General features: G+C 37.2%; 1 protein-coding gene across 3 annotated transcripts in view; it reads right to left on the bottom strand.

Annotated features, from left to right (window-relative positions):
- CD28 (CD28 molecule) overlaps positions 1–17085 on the bottom strand; it is a 45530-nt gene extending 28445 nt beyond the window's left edge. The window contains exons 1-2 of one of the 3 annotated variants that reach the window (XM_074340760.1): positions 16886–17031; positions 7202–7347 (exon numbers count right to left, since the gene is read on the bottom strand). Coding sequence is in view for 2 of the 3 variants with exons in the window: in XM_074340762.1 (XP_074196863.1) it covers positions 16886–16940 (55 nt within the window). In the remaining variant the exon portion in view is untranslated. Of the gene's footprint in view, positions 1–7201; positions 7348–16885 lie in introns of all 3 variants that reach the window. The other 2 variants (XM_074340762.1, XM_019726879.2) reach the window with 2 other exon arrangements.
- Positions 17086–17513: the final 428 nt, after the last annotated feature.

The following is a 17513-nucleotide window of genomic DNA, read 5'->3' as shown; positions in this document are numbered from 1 at the left end:
CCTGCTAAAAACTATTGCCTGCACTATAACCATCCTTACCACTCAGAGACACTGCCCAGCAACGCAGGGCATAACCACTCTAGGACTGGAAGTTCCTAAACACAAAGCAATGTAACCCAGTCCCTACCTTCAAAGGTCGGCAATCATCCTCTCAGCTCCTTATGATAGAAGGACAGTCTAAGAGGATAACATAGCAGATTACCTTAACTTATATAAAAGAGGTACCCATATCAAAAGCCACCAAGCCTCTCCCCAAAATCAAGTTTTATTATCTTAAAAGGATGCCTGTAGTCCAAATAATAAGTAACTAGGGCTTTATAGCTTTCTACGTAAATATTATGACAGTAATTTAGCTAAAAGCAATCCCACAGGTATCAAGGGACTTTCTATATTAATATATTGTTTTCTAAATATATATTGTAATCTAGTAACCACATTTGGGAATCATATTTTCCTCCTGAGCCACCATCATTCTGAGTCCTCATTCAAAACAACTTTGTGAAAAAGACAAGAGTACATTTTTCCTTTCTGTTTTCATTCTCTCTAAATCTTACACCTCCGAAGAACCTGCTCAGGACCTTAGCACATACAGAATCTTCTAGGTAAGTATCATGGCCTAGAAGTTTGAAAAATCATTATTGTGTTGAACCTTAACATTACATAGGAAGAAAGGGGAGAGAGAGCAAAGACAATATTGTCCCTAAAACTCCTGCTGTCATTTCTAAGCATATTAGTATCTAAGATCCCGGTTGACAACCTCTCCAAGTGATTTCAGAGATGGCTGGTTTGGAGCTGTATTTTCTCTATCAGATCAGAAGAACATCTACAAAGTGATGGGGTGGTCGAGTTGCCTTGTTAGAGCTGATGAAAGCCAGAGTTTTTTATTCCACTTAAGAAACATTCTTAAGCCAGAAATATACCCAAGATGTCTTCAAGTCCAATCCCGTTACGTATCAGATGAGAAAACAAAGGCCTAGAAAAGCTGTGCCATAGTGTGACAGACTAAAACTCCTAACACCCCCCAGCCTTAGAAAATCAGTAGCTTTAGCTTTTGAGTTTTAAAAAAGAAAGGTAAAAAGAATAACAGACATGGCCTTCCCAAATCCAAAAGCAAGCAGCCACATCCTTGTTCCAAAAAACACAGGAATATGATGAGATTAACTTCCTTGACTGGAAAATGGAGTTCTGCCCATGATGTTGGGCAGAGTTGGTCTGAAACTTGTGACTTGTTATCTCAGCCATGAACTGAGGCCAAGCCCAGCCATAGTGTGCGTTTTTGAAGGCTCAAGCAAATTCAGTCAAGATATGTATTATCCCAGTGGCCCTTGTTTGATATAAGTGTAATTATATATATATATATATATATATATATATATATATATATATATATATATATATATATATATATATATATATAAAACAAAACAGTCTTTAACATCAGGTTTGCAAGCATGAAATCACTCATTTTCCCCAGCTTCATTCTAACACATCTCTGCCCCTATAAATCTGCTTTATTCCTCCCCATTCTTCTTAGAGATTTGGTCTCCTCTCTCTAATCTCCTATGCTCCAAATCATCTTCCTCTTCATCTTCTGGAGAAAGCTGCCTCCATCCACCTTTTTTTCTTCTACCTCCTCCTCTTCTCTAATAGCTCTCTCCTTCACCCTGCAACACTATACACACACACACACACACACACACACACACACACACACACTTAAGACCAGCATTTGGTTCCTTCCACATGTCATCCATAATAAAGTCACTCAGTTTGCAAACATTTATTACATACCTGCTATGCACAAAATACCCAAACAATATAGGTGATATACGTTCCTTATTGTCTTCACTTATATAGTAATTCCCTGCCCTTTTTCTTGACCTTTGAATTCTTGTCTTTCTTCCCCAAAGCTCTGCCTAAACTCAAAAGTCCCAGCTGGACTCCTTTTAGTCAAAACAGTGACCTTCCCAAGACATTATTCACTTCTCCTTCCCTCTTACCTCTCCAAACATATTCTCTGTCTCCTTCACTAGCTCATCATTCTCTTTAGCTGACTCCTAACAAGAGCTATTTTCCAGATTCAGTTCAACTCTCTGATTTTCTACACTTAAGCACCCTTCTCGCTGCTAGCCATCCATTCCCATGACTTCAGCTTCATTCCAAAGATAAGGATTCCTAAATATTCTTACTCTGTTCCCATATCTTCAGCTCTATACTAGATACTTTTCTGACATCTCAAGGCTTTACTTCAAACTCAACGCATCTAAAGCTAAACACTATTTTCCTACAAAACTCAGTTGTACATCTTGATTTCAGGTGGTAATACCACCATTCCTCTGTTAAACCAAAAACCCTGGCATTATTCTTGATCCCTCCCTCTCTTTCACCTTCATCCAAAGATATGCTCTAAATCCTGGAATTTCTACTTTCAAAACATCTTTTGTAACAGTCACTTCTTTCTATTCCCAACTTTGTCATCCAAATCCTAATCTACTACCCTCTTCCTGGTGACAGTGTTATAACATGATTGCCTTGACATCAGTCTCCCTACCATACCTATCCTAGACCATCCTGCTTCCAAAATCTTTCAGCTTCTTCACAATGCCTGGAAAACGATGTTTGAAATTCTATTATCAATATTCCATCCTTTGTTTGATCTGATTCTACCCTACCTCTCCAGGCCTCCAAACATTCAGACTGTCCATCTGTTCCAAGAACGTCAAACAGTATTCCTGATTTAATTTCTTTGTTTGTATTGTGTATGGATTTACTCACTTACTCAATGCGTGACCACAGGCAAGTTGCTCTATCTGCTCCATGCATCAGTTTCCCCATCTATGAGATGGGGATAATCATAGCATCTATCTCATAGGATTTAGGGAAAGAATAAATGATTTAATATGAGAAAAGTCAGACAGAACAGTGCCTGGCACATTATGAGTGCAAAATAAATATTAGCTACCAATTATTATTAATAACATCCATTTAAATCATATATTGCTTTAAAGTCCAGCTCAATTCTCAACTCTCCATAAAGGCTTACGATTCTATATTAATCTTCCTAGAGTATGTATTTTATGCTTCCTCATTTTAGTACTAATTCATTCATTTCTTCCTTCAACAAATATTTGTTGAACACCTGAAATTCTTCCAGTACTGTGCATATTACCGAGGTTATAAGGATGCATAAAACCTGATCCTGCCCTCAAGAAGCTCACAGTCTAGTGGAAAAAACAGATGTGTCAACACAAAAAAAAAAATGGGGGAACTTTGAGAAGAAAAGAAGTCCCTCATTTTGCCATTTAGGGTCCCAGAGAAGATTTCTTCAGTTGAGACGTGTAGGGGACATTCTAGATTACAAGAATAATATGTACAAAGCCATTAAGATATCAAATGGTATGGTGAGGTAGGGAACAGCCAAGTGTCATTTTTCTGTTTCCAGCTGTTATGTCCTGTTATATATAGTCTTCTCAACTAGATCATAAAGTCCATGAAAGCAGAGAGAACTTGATTACACAAGCAGTTTTTGTGTGCTACTTAAGTCTTTGTATTTCTTTTCCTCTTTTTATATTCGTTCAGACCCCAATAGAGATTAAAATATAAAAGCAGTTTAATAAGTATTTGTTAGATTGAGTTATGCTTAAATTGAAATTGCTCTTACAAGTTCATAATGAAGGCTGAATACCCAGAGAAAACTTCCTCACGTAGGTGAATCTTGCACTAAGGACATGAAGTGAAAGACAAGTAGGATTTGGATGAGTGGAAAGGGAGAGAAAAGGAATTCCAAGAGGGAAACAGCATCAGAAAGATCATAAATGCAAACTGCAGATGTGTGACAGTGAAGAAAGCTGCAATATTGGGATTAAGAATCTTGTATTAGGGTCTGAAAGGAGAGAGGTTAGATAAATCTGATAGGTCCAACGTAAAAACACCCAAAAATGCCAGTAACATTGCAATGTCATCTTTCTATAAGCATCTCCTAGGAACCATCAACACAACTTCCTCTTCCACATGTTGGGAGATGTCTAAGTTTCCTCCAGTCTCTAAGTGTCTGTGGTTGAATTCAACAATTCTTGGATGCTTTTGCTTATAACCGTTTTCCATAAAATAAATAAGTGTGAATAGAATAGTATCATGGTAGTCCTTCAGTGAAAAAAAAAATTTTAGAAAGATTTCACAGTTCTCATTTTTACTTCCCTGAAGCTCAAAGGGGGATTTTGTATCTGTCACAAAACCTAGAATAGCACGTAGAAGATGTTGATAAATAACTGTTGAACGAGCATGTGAATGAAGACCTGTCTTACTGAAGCATCAGAAGGAGCAGGCACTCTAGACATTAATACCCAGTAAGTTACTCATATCCTGTTTTAGTTCCCCCAGGAACCTCATGGTGGAAGAAACCATTCTCCTCATATGCACCCATTCTCACCCACCTTCTGTGGGATAGAGTCTGTGGATCAGAAATGGAACCCTCTTGGACTCAGCCTTCCTAAATCTAACCTTAAATTATGTACACTTACTATTAGTAGTGTTCAATAGCAAAAAACGTCATTGGGTCACATGGAAGCTGCAAATATAGCCACAGTGATGTTCGGACACTTCATCATGTGTTAAGTATTCCTAAGCAATGAAAAGCACAGCCTTCTACCTTCTCAGCAGGCAAAACAAACAAACAAACAAAAAACACCCACGTAAGTTCATAACAAGGAAGTCTATGTCATTGTTAAAATGTAAGACATGTCAATAATTCAGATTCTTGTGTGAATGAGTGGGTGATAAATAGGAGTTACTGCTGCAATCAATGTGTTGCATGGTGGATTGTGAGCTAACAAACTGACACAGATGCTGCAGAAAGAGATTCTCAACTACATCAGAGGTCAGAGTGAACAGTGAGTGGAGGACTTTTATGACACCATCAAAAACAATTAACCTGGTTACCTTGGCAGTCAGATTCCCCCAGATAATTAAGATGATGACAAATGAAAAAGATGGCGGTAATGGTGATGCAGAAAAAAAGTTGCAGCTCAAAGTTATGTAAGAAATTCTCCATGATCATGCAGGTTCTCTTTCAGCAATGAATACATATACACACGTAATCAGCATGGTGACATACAGACTAAATTAAGATGCATATGAAATTAGCATTGAAATACTAAGGCCACAGAACTGTGGTCTCTTTTTCACACCCTCTAACAAGTGACTGAATAGCAGTTGACCCCATCCAGCGCACCTGTCTTCTCGGGTCTAGAGTCATCAAAATGAGAGTAACAAGCAAGAGGCTGCACACCTACTTTCCAACCACTTCTCACTTGGGCCTGGGTTACCTTCCCTCCAGCTTCAGAAACTCATCCTCATGCAATGACTCTCAGACTGAAAGTTCCACGCACATTTTTGTGTGTTTTTTTTTTAGTATCTGCGTTCATTTGTTTGATGACAACACCATGTCAATGACCAAAAAGAGTAAAAGAAATCACCATAAAAGAGACATACATTCCTTATCGGAGCTTAGAAAACAAGAGAACCCTTCAGTCAGTCACAAAGAAACCCAGATGTCATTTTTTCCTGAACTTCAGCTAATCTACTGAGATGGAAAATTCCAGTCTCTGTGAAGTTCTATAAATAATAAATTTCTTGAAGAAAAAGGCAAACAAAAATTTCACCAAGATAAAAGGAGAAAAAAAGACTTTATCCTTTTCAATGACCAGCTGTGAAATAACTGTGCTTTGAAGGAGTGCCTGCCCTATAATTTTTAGACAAGAAAGTGTGGTGAATTTTGTATCCTTATCAATGGCTATACTAGTTAATAAAGAGTTATTGTTTTAGAGATGATAAACCGCAAATGGAATTTTCTTCTGGGATGTTAGTGGCATAAATATTTTCATTTTGTAAATGTCAGCACACAGTATGCAGGAAATACTTGAAGGAAGATATTCACACATGATAAAAGCTGAATGGTAGTCATATGGCATTTCTTCACTCTTGAAAATAGAATGAAGACATTAAAAAGGAGGACAGTCTATGTCTAAAGAAGAAGAGACAGCAAGATCCCCTCCCCACCCATAGTAAACGTTTGAACGGGAGAGCTTCAAAGTTAGGATCACAGATTCATTTCTATTTCTAATCTATCTGTAAAAATGTCTCATTCTATTTCCTGATATTGTTATATTGATATTAATTTTACTATAAAATTAATATCCTTGCTATAAAAGTCCTAGCTGGATTGTTGCCTTTAAAAAAAATAAAAAGTTGGGCGGCCTGGTAGCTCAGGGGGTTGGAGCTCCATGCTCCTAACTCCAAAAGCTGCTGGTTGGATTCCCATATGGGCCAGTGAGCGCTCAACCACAAGGTTGCCGGTTCAATTCCTCGAGTCCCGCAAGGGATGGTGGGCAGCGCTCCCTGCAACTAAAATTGAACATGGCACCTTGAGCTGAGCTGCCGCTGAGCTCCCGGATGGCTTAGTTGATTGGAGCGCGTCCTCTCAACCACAAGGTTGCCAGTTCGACTCCCGCAAGGGATGGTGGGCTGTGCCTCCTGCAACTAGCAACGGGCAACTGGACCTGGAGCTGAGCTGCGCCCTCCACAACTAAGATTGAAAGAACAACTTGACTTGGAGAAAAGTCCTGGAAGTACACACTGTTCCCCAATAAAGTCCTGTTCCCCTTCCCCCCCAAAAAAAATAAATATAAATAAATAAATAAATAAATAAATAAATAAATAGTATCTTATTGTAGGGTCTGGTAGTACATACAGTAAAACAGACTTCTTAAGCAAGAAGTCTGCACTTTGGAAATGTCCATCAAATGGCAAAGCACCAAGATAATGTTTTAACAGTCAGAAAAACTGGCAACAGTATACTAAACATAGGTACAGCAATCTGCTGATTACATTGCATTTTTTTATTTGTATTAAATTTATTGGGGTGACATTGGTTAATAAAATTATATAGATTTCAAGTGTACAATTCTATAATACATTATCTATATACTGTATTGTGTGTTCACCCAGAGTCAATTCTCCTTCCATCACTATATATTTGACCCCCTTTTCCCTTTTCTACCACCCTCCTTCCCCTCTGGTAACCACTAAACTGTGAGTTTTTGTTTCTTTGTCTTGTTCATTTGTTGCTTTCAATTCTGTATCCCAAATATATGAGTGAAGTCATATGGTTCTTGACTTTTTCTGTCTGACTTCTTTCACTTACCATGATAATCTCAAGATCCATCCATATTGGTGCAAATGGCAGTATTTCATCTTTTCTTATGGCCAAGTAGTATTCCATCTTTTTTATCCAATCATCTATCAAAGGACACTTTGATTGTTTCCGTGTCTTGGACACCTTGAATAATGCTGCAATGAAGATAGGAGTACATATATCTTTACAGATAAATGTTTCCAGATTTTTAGGATAGATACCCAGAAGAGGGGTTGCTGGGTCGTATGGTAATTCTACACTTAACTTTTTGAGGAACCTCTATGCTGTTTTCCATAGAGGCTGTACCAGTTTCCATTCCCACCAGCAGTGTACGAGGGTTCTTTTTTCTCCACAGCCTCTCCAACACTTGTTGTTAACTTGTCTTGTTGATGATAGCCATTCTAACAGGTGTGAAGTCATATCTTATTGTGGTTTTGGTTTGCATTTTCCTAACACCTAGTGAAGTAGAGCACTTTTTCGTATATCTGTTGGCCATTTGTGTATGTCTTCTTGGGAGAAGTGCCTGCTCAGGTCCTCTGCCCATTTTTAATTGAATTGGTTTTTGTTGTTGTTGAGTTATATATGTTCATTATATATTTTGGATATTAGCCCCTTATCAGAGGTGTTGTTTGCAAATGTCTTTTCCCATTTCATTCGTTTTGTTGATGGTTTCTTTTGCTGTGCAGAAGCTTTTCAGTTTGATATAGTTCCATTAATTTATTTTAGCTTTTACTTCCCTTGCTTTGATGTCAAATTCATAAAATCCTCTCTGAAACCAAGGTCCATAAGTTTAGTACCTATCCTTCCTTCTGTGCAGTTTATTGTTTCAGGTGTTATATTTAGGTCTTTGATCCATGTTGAGTTAATTTTGGCATGTGGTGACAGATAGCAGTCTAGTTTCATTCTTTTGCTCATGGCTTTCCAATTTTCCCAGCACCATTTATTGAAGAGGGTTTCTTTTCTCCCTTGTATGTTTTTCGCTACTTTGTCAAAAATTATCTGTCCATATTTACAAGCGTTTATTTCTGGATTCTCAATTCTATTCCATTGGTCTTTGTGTCTGTTCTTTTGCAAATACCATGCTGTTTTGATTTTGTCACTTTGTAGTAAAAACTAAAGTCAAAGGGATGTGATATCTCCAGCATTGTTCTTTTTTCTTAGGGTTGCTTTAGCTATTCAGGGTCTTTTGTGATTCCATAAAAATCTGATGATTTTTTGTGTATTTCTTGAAAAAATGCCATTGGGATATTGATAGGGATTAAATCTGTATATTGCTTTGGGTAATATGGCCATTTTAACTATGTTGATTCTTCCAATCAGTGAACACAGGATATCTTTCCATTTCTTTGTGTTTCCTTCAATTTATTTTAATAATGTCTTACAGTTTTCAGTGTCTAGGTCTTTCCCATCCTTTGTTAAATTTATTCCTAGGTGTTTTATTATTTTTGTTGCAATTGCAAAAGGAATTGTGTTGTTTTTTTATTTCTCTTTCTGAAATTTCATTGTTAGTATATAAGAACGCAATGGATTTTTGTACATTGATTTTGTATCCTGCAACTTTACTGTATTTGTTCATTATTTCTAATAGTGTTTTGGTGGAGTCTTTAGAGTTTTCTATATAAAGAATCATGTCGTCTACACAAAGTGACAATTTGATTTCTTCATTCCCAGTTTGGATGCCTTTTATTTTTTTCTCTTGCCTGAATGCTCTGGCTAGGACTTCCAATACTATGCTGAATCACAGTGATGACAGTAGGTATCCCTGTCTTGTTCCTGATTTTAGAGGAAAAGCTTTCAGTTTTTCACCATAAATATGCTATTAATTGAGGGTTTGTCATATGTGGCCTTTATTAGGTTGAGGTACTTTCCTTTTATACCCATTTTGTTAAGTGTTTTAATTATAAATGGATGTTGTATTTTGTCAAATGCTTTTTCTGAACATATTGATGGAATCATATGATTTTTATTCTCTATTTTGTTTATGTGGTGTATCACATTGATTGATATGCATGTGTTGAACCATCCTTGTGCCCCTGGAATGAACCCCACTTTATCATGATGTAAAATATTTTTAATGTATTGTTGTACTTGATTTGCTAATATTTTGTTTAGGATTTTTGCATCTGTATTCATCAGAGCTATTGGTCTGTAGTTTTTTGTTGTTGTTTTGTTTGTTTGTTAGTTGTTGTTTCTGTGTGTTATTCTTACCAGGTTTTGGTATTAGGGTAATGTTGGCCTCATAAAATGTTAGAAATATTGTCTCTTCTCCAATTTTTTGGAAGAGTTTGAGGAGCCCAGGTATTGAATCATCTTTGAGTGTTTGGTAGGATTCACTAGTGAAGCCAGCTGTTTCTGGAATTTTGCTGTTGGGGAGGTTTTTGATGATTGTTTCAATTTCCGTACTGTCAGTCTATTTAGATTTTCCAGTTATTTGTGATTCAGTCTAGGAAGGTTATATATTTCTAAGAACTTGTCTATCTCTTCTAGGTTATTGAATTTGGCGGCATATAGTCCTTAATAGTATTCTTGTATGAGCCTTTGTATTTCTGTGGTATCTGTCATAACTTTTCCTCTTTCATTTCTGATTTTATTTATGTCTTAGCTCTTCCTTAGTGAGTCTAGCCAGGGATTTGTCAGTCTTTTCAAAGAACCACCTCTTTGTTGCATTATTTTTTTCTATTGTCTTATTGTTCTCTATTTCATTTAATTCTGCTCTAATTTTTATTATTTCCTTCCTTCTGCTGACTTTGGGTTTCATTCGTTCTTCTTTTTCTAGTTCTTTAAGATGTAATGTTAGGTTGTTTACTTGGGTTTTTTCTTGTTTCTTGAGATAGGCCTGGAATGACATAAATTTCCTTGCTTTTACCACATGCCAATAATTTTAATATGATGTATTTTCATTCTCATTTGTTTCTATGTAACTTTTAATCTCTTATTTCTTCTTTGACCCATTCATTCGTTAGTAGCATGTTGTTTGCACTCCACATATTTGTGTCCAATTTCTTTTTCCAGCTGATCTCCAATTTCCAAGCATTGTGGTGAGAGAATATGCTTGGTATGATTCCAGTCTTACATTTTCTGAGGCTAGTTTTGTGTCCCAACATATGGTCTGCCCTTAAGAATGTTTGATGTGCACTAGAAAAGAATGCATAGTGTGTTTTTCTAGGATGAAATGCTCTGTAAATGTCAGTTATGTCCAGTTGGTCAATGTGTCACTTAAGGCTGATAATTCCTTACTGATTTTCTGTTTGGATGATCTATTCACACAAGGTAGGACAATTAAGTTCACGAACTGCATTGCAGAAATGTTGCTAACCTTTTTTGATGTCAGAGGAATTATTCATTATGAATTTTAGCAACTGGACAAACAGTTAACCAAGTTTACTATTTGGAAGTGCTGAGAAGTCTGCATGAAAAAGTTAAATGACCTGAACTTTTTGCCAACAGTTCATGGCTCTTGCATCACCACAATGCACCAGCTCACACGGCACTGTCTGTGAGGGAGTTTTTAGCCAGTAAACAAATAACTGTATTGGAACACCCTCCCTACTCACCTGATCTGGGCCCCAGTGACTTCTTTCTTTACCCAAAGATAAAGGAAATATTGAAAGGAAGACATTTTGATGACATTCAGGACATCAAGGGTAAAAGGACGACAGCTCTGATGGCCATTCCAGAAAAAGAGTTCCAAAATTGCTTTGAAGGATGGACTACGCACTGGCGTCCGTACATAGCTTCCCAAGGGGAGTACTTCAAAGGTGACCATAGTGATATTCAGCAGTGAGATATGTAGGTGTGTAGCACTTTTTCTAGGATGAGTTCAAGAACTTAATTTTCCAACCTCGTAGCTGTCAATGGAGTATTTAGGTCCCCTACCATAATTGTGTTTTTTGTCAGTTTCTCCCTTTAGTTCTGTTAGTAGTTGCTTTATATATTTTGGTGCTTTCTGATTGGGAGCACATGCGTTAGTAAGTGTTATGTCTTCTTGTTGTGCTGTCCCCTTTATCACTATGAAGTGTCCATCTTTGTCTCTTGTTATCTTTTTTATCCTGAAGTCTGTTTCATCAAATACACATATGATTAGACCTGCTTTGCTCTGGTTACCATTTGCTTGGAGTACCATTTTCCACCTACTCACTTTCAGTCTATAGTTATCCTTGCAGCTGACATATGTCTCTTAGAGGCAGCTTATGGTTGGGTTTTGTTTTTTGATCCAATCTGCTACTCTATGCCTTCTTATTGATGACTTCGGTCCACTTACATTTAGTGTGATTATTGATATATGAAGATTTCCTATAATCATTTTATCTTTTGTTTTCTGGCAGCTCGGTGTCTCCATTGTTTCTTTGCCTTTGCATTTCTGTCTGTTATTTTAGTTTGGTGGTTTCTATGATTTTTTTTTCCCTCTCTTCCCTCTTTTTTTATGTTATGTGTCTTAGTTCTAGATTTTTTTAAAATAGTTATCATTAAGTTAATGTAAAAGAAAGTTTCATATATTCAGTAGTCCTTTTTCTTCATCATGCATCTTATCTCCATATCCCTTTGCAAACTCAGATGTTTGCTCCCTCCCCTTTTATGTTTTTGTTGTCACAAATTATCCCTATTTATGCTGTGAGTTCATTTCTGAGTCGCAGTAGCGTATTGTCTTCTTCTTCCCTTTTTCTTTTTTATGGTTTTTTTTCATCTTATTTACCCTGTATGTTATGTTTAAGTGTATAATGCCGGTTCTCTGCAAGGGTTGCCATTTCCTGCTTCTGTCTGTCTGTTAGTAATCTTACTCATAGTTTTGTATCCTTTTGTGTTTTTTTTTCAGGTAACATAACCTCCTTTAGTATTTCCTGTAATGTAGGCCTTGTGGTGGGAAATTCCCTCAGTTTCTGTATATCTGGCAAGATCTTTATTCCTACTTCATATCTAAAGGATAACTTTGCAGGACATATCATTATTGGCTGGTAATTTCTTTCAATGGTTTGAATATTTGATTCCACTCCTTCCTGGCTTGTAGAGTTTCTCCTGAAAAATCTGATGCTATTCTAATGAGCTTTCCTCTGTAGGTCACAATCTTCTTTTCCCTGACTGCCTTGAGAATTCTTTCTTTGTCATTAATTTTTGACAGCTTCAATATAATGTGCCTTGGAGAAGGTCTGGTCAGATTGAGGTAATTTGGTGTTCTGTTTGTTTCTTGGATTCGAGGATCCAGTTCTTTCCAGAGGTTTGGGAAGTTCTCATTGACTATTTGTTTGAATAGATGCTCTGTGCCCCTCTCTTCTCCTTCTGGTATACCCATTATTCTTATGTTGCTCTTTCTGATGGAGTCATAAAGTTCTTGTAGAGTGCTTTCATTTCTTTTAACTCTCAAGTCTCTCTCTTCTTCCATCTGTGTCATATCCAGATTTCTATCTTCGATATCACTAATTCTTTCCTTTATCTGATCAGTACTATTTCCTAAAGTCGCTGTTTCATACTTCATCTCTTTTGTTGAGTTCTTCAGCTCCAGAATTTCTATTTGGTACTTTTTTAAAATTTCAGTCTCTTTGGTAAAATATTCATTTTGTTCATTAATTTTATTTCTGAGTTCATTAAACTGTCAATTGAGTTTTCTGCATCTCATTGAGATTTTTCAAAACTGCAGTCTTGAATTATTTGTCATTTAAGTCACATATATCCATGTCTTTAAGTTTATTTTTTGCAAGTTTTTCATTTCTTTCTGAGCTGCCTTTTTACCTCGGCTATTCATGGCAATTAACGGATTATTTCTCTTCCAGAATCTATAGGAATGAATTCTGCAGCAGGTTGATATGAAGTCTTTCTTTTGTTTTCCAGTAGGTAGCACTGGAGTGTTTTATTTTCTCTCACCCTGTTTTGGCTTCTTGCACAGTGGGAGATTTCCTGAGGAGGTGGGCTTCTCCTCTGTGACCAGGCTGCTTCAGTCTCAGAGCATCACCCCTGTGGAAGGATGTGGTGGGCAATGGGGTTCTGAGCCTCTAAATCCAGTGCTGCCCCTGCAGCCAGATGCAGAGCTGTGTGCCTCAGCAGCCTCAGTGTCCCCGCTGTGTTCAGCCATAATAGGTGGGGGTCAGGGTAGGCTGGGAGGTGTTCAGCCATAAAAGGTGGGAGGGTCTGTTTATGGCTTTGTTTTCTCCTCCAAGTAATGGTGATTACCAGACCATAGCTGCCTTGACCCTATAGTTCCTTCCTTGTCACTGGCATTAGGCACAGGGTGTATCTGCCACTCAAGAACTGTCTCTCCAGTCCCCAGGGCTGTAGATATTCTGCTCTTTAATCTGACACTGCTACCATTTTTTTCTAGGGCCTGTGGCTAACACTGGGAGGAAATGGGGAAGGTGAGCTTTGGAAAGTGAGAAAAGGCACCCAGACTCCATTTTTCTGCCTGGCAGTGAGGGCTGTTAAACCACAGTTGTTGCGCTTCTGTATTCTGTCTTTGCCCAGAGAGCTCTGCCCCAATCACTGGGTTCCCTCGTATTATATGCTGATCCCTCAGGAAGCAGTGCTCAGGGCCACAGAGAGTGCACCTGCAGTCTCCACCGTCTCCTCTCCTAGGACTGCAAAGAGCTACGAGCTGCATCCCATGGCCCACGTACACTTCTCCCTTCCCTCTTCCATTGTTCGCCCAGATTCGCCCACCTGCAGAGGTTTCCATGCATGGATCTCTCAGATGTCTTTGTGTGTTGCGTAGGGAATCCTTTGTTGAATTATAACTGTTCAACTTGTAACTTCAAGGAGAGCTCAAGGAGCACCCCTCGTATCACCATGTTCTTGTGACCTGCCTGCTTTGCATTTTTGATGTTCATCTTTCTACCTTACTTTCCCAAGCCCAGCCTCAGAGCAACACTTTCCAATGAGAAGATAGTTCTTTTGGTGTGCAACTCTCTCAGAATGGTTATTTGCTGGGCTGAAAATAAAGTTTAATTATTTTGCTTTGCTGATGATAGAAATGATTAAATTTCTATCATCACCATTTTCCTGCCTTCTGTGTCTCTTTCAGAAAAACAAATGCTAAGGGAAATGCAGCAGCACTGAAAAAATCAAACTCGCCGTTTTGACAGTTTACTTGCTAAGGTTTGGGGAAAAATGAAAGGAAACTCTCTCATGTAAAAATAAGTGATGTCTGCCTGATTTTATCTTCATACTTAATAATTATCTTGCTGAAAAATAACCAAAATTGGCTGAAAATCTATGAACAATGCCATGTATTATATGCACACTCCATCCATCATCAATCACAAATCATATCCCTTTCCAGGGTCTGCAATTCTAAGCTGCACGCATCTTCTAAAGTCAACAAAATCCTCTGTTGTGGATCTCAATAACACAGTTATCCAAATCTGATAGAAAACATGCAACCTTAGTAAAGGAATTGTCTGAGTTAAGGTTTCCTTACACTTTCTATATCATACTTCTTTAATTTAGCCACAAACATCTTTCTAGAATGTCATTATAATCATAAAGAATCAGGTTAGTTTTAACCTTCATAAAATAAATACTTTAAGATCTGCCATGAGCCAATGAGTTAAAATTATTAAATTAGTGGGGAAATAACTGTTCTTTATACACACACACACACACACACACACATACCTCCACATAAATATACCAGTAGTCTCTCACAATCCTAGGGAGGACAATTACACTTTGACCAGAGGATTTTCTTATCTTTCTAATTTCTTCATAGAGGGTAATACAGAGAAACAAAAATCACATGGAAGGTTTTGCACCATTAATTAGAATAGATCATACATTTATATACGTTGTAATTATTTTTCTCATAAGTTTTCTCATTGGAAGAAGCATTTCAAAAGTGCCTTGTCTAGTCCAATTCCTTTCGTACTTGATTAGATGGCCACTCAGTATCAAATCTGAAAAGTTATAAGGAGGGAGATTTGGTGTTTGAAAAGTATCTGTATCATAAAGTAAACAAGGGTTCCGTGTGTCTGAACTCGCTGACTGCTTTTTCAGCTATCTTCCTTTTAATAAGTTAAAAATATATATAAAGCTTTGGGTCTTATAAAAATATCTTCAAAGGAGGGTGAATGAACTGACGACAGATGGTTGTCCACAAAGCATATCAGAAAAGTAGTTTGTGTACAATTACCAACTTTAGTTTTCTGTCAGAGTGAGGTTTCTCTTTCTGCGTATCCTTTACTTAATTTAACCAATTAAGAAATTTTAAATAGTCTTTAAAAATAAATTTTAAAGATCCCTTAAAAATAGAGTTTAAAGAGCTTTTTAAAAATAAATTTAAAGATACTTTTAAAATGAATTTAGTAGCTCTAAATACTTGGTACTAGATACTAAAAGCATAACCTATCTCATCACCAGCTCATGCCTTTTATTATATCAAAACCTGTTATAAATATACACAGTTTGTAAATGTGCTCACTGGCATATTTGGCAACTAAATAGATGGGTATGTATGTACTATACTTGTGCATACATACATACCCATCTATACCCTTTGCACCAAAATATACCCTTTGGAGCACATCCACATGGTGTTTAAGAGCAATGACAAATAATGTAGTCTTTTCACCACCAAAATAAATGAGAAAGAAAACTGGAGATACTGGCTTTCCAATGTATTTTCAAGGGGAAAATAACTAAATTTAAACATGCCCATTAACACTTATCAATCCAATTTTTGAGCCAAGCAGGACCCTTCTCTGAGAGCAAGTTGAACAAACACCTTACTCCAGGCCCACCAATGCAACAAGTTCTTTCTGTTTGGAATTGTGATTTTTTGAAGATGATTCAACCTTGGATGTATCTGGAGCTATGAAATTATAAACCACATCACGTTAGATAGGATAGCATAATGGTCAAGAGCTCAGGCTCTATCATCAAACTCTGGTTCCAACAGCCAGTACCTGTGTATTCTTGGGCAAATGAGTATTTCTACCCCTCCATTTCTTCATCTGAAAGGAGGTTCTATAATAGTGTTAGGTATATCATCCTCCTCTTCATTATCATTGGGAATTTAAAGGATTTTAATCTAAGAAAACAGATTCAGCCAATTGTAAAAGCAAACTAATTTATTAGCATTTGTGTTGTACCAGTTTCTGTGATGACTCCAGAATTCATTTTGGCACTCATTCAATTTCAATAGACATAGCAATTACAACGAACACTTATCTTACAAGCAAAACAGTGACTTGCTAGCAAATGCACTAAGCATTTCACATGGATTATTTCATTTTATCCTCACAATGACCTTGAGATGAGTTTATTATCATCCCTGTTTTCCAGACAAGGAAACTGAGGCTTTGAGAGTTTAAATAATAATCTAAACTCATCTAGTAAAAATTGGATCTGTGATATGAACCCGGGCAGTCTACATCCAGAGCTTTCAGAACCAATCTGATTATAGGAGTTTTCTTTAGTTAATATATATATATATATATATATATATATATATATATATATATATGCTATACATTTTGACACACCATCAACTAACAGCTAAATAAATTTTGTTTCATTCCAAAAGATGGTCATGAAAATATCATACTGTAATCTGAGAATCAGTGAGTTTCTAAATAACAAGTTGCCATTTTATAACAAAACTACACTTCCAACATCCAAACTTCACAAGTTGTTTAAAATTGTAAATGAACCAAGCTAATCAAAGACCTCCAAAGTAAAACTCAGAGGAGAAAAGAAATCAAAATTGTTTACCTGTTACTTGAATTGAAGGGAAGAAGTTGAGAACCAGGAGCAGCCTCAAGATCATTGTGCTAACAGTGGGCCAGGGCTGCAGCCCCTCCTCCCCGAGGAGCCCAAAGTGTGAAGTGGGCTGAAGATGCACCTACTGAGGCCTGAGAGACACGGCCACCTGCAACTTGCTTCACACAGGGCACATGATCAAGGGTATTCAAACCACAAGACATGGTGACTGCAACATTTCACTCCGGATATTACATTGTTTTGATGACTTTTGACTTTTAAAGGCAGCCTTTTCTTGCTACTGAGATAGAATGTCAGTTACTCTATGATGGGCTGATGGGCTCGTGAGAATTATTCTCTATGGTGTCAGAGCTGTGAAAAATGGATGCTTGGAATCCAGCAGGAGCTAAAGGGTAGACAAACAAGGTGTTCTACAGGAGAAATAAAGTCTCTCACAGAGGGGAGATTTGCATAGGATAAGGATAGACTGTGTCAAACAGACCACAATAAGAATTATGTTGAGGATTTGGGAAACATCCATACCAGTGGTGAAAGGAGTCATAAATATTAGGAATTAAACTTTTGTGTTGGATATAGGTAGCCCTATGGAGCATTTAGCACACTCTCCTTAATTTATGCC

Source organism: Rhinolophus sinicus, linkage group LG01, assembly GCF_036562045.2.
Source record: "Rhinolophus sinicus isolate RSC01 linkage group LG01, ASM3656204v1, whole genome shotgun sequence".
Taxonomy (NCBI): domain Eukaryota; kingdom Metazoa; phylum Chordata; class Mammalia; order Chiroptera; family Rhinolophidae; genus Rhinolophus; species Rhinolophus sinicus.
The sequence above is the reverse complement of the archived record's forward strand: the minus strand, read 5'-3'. Positions and strand labels throughout refer to the sequence as shown.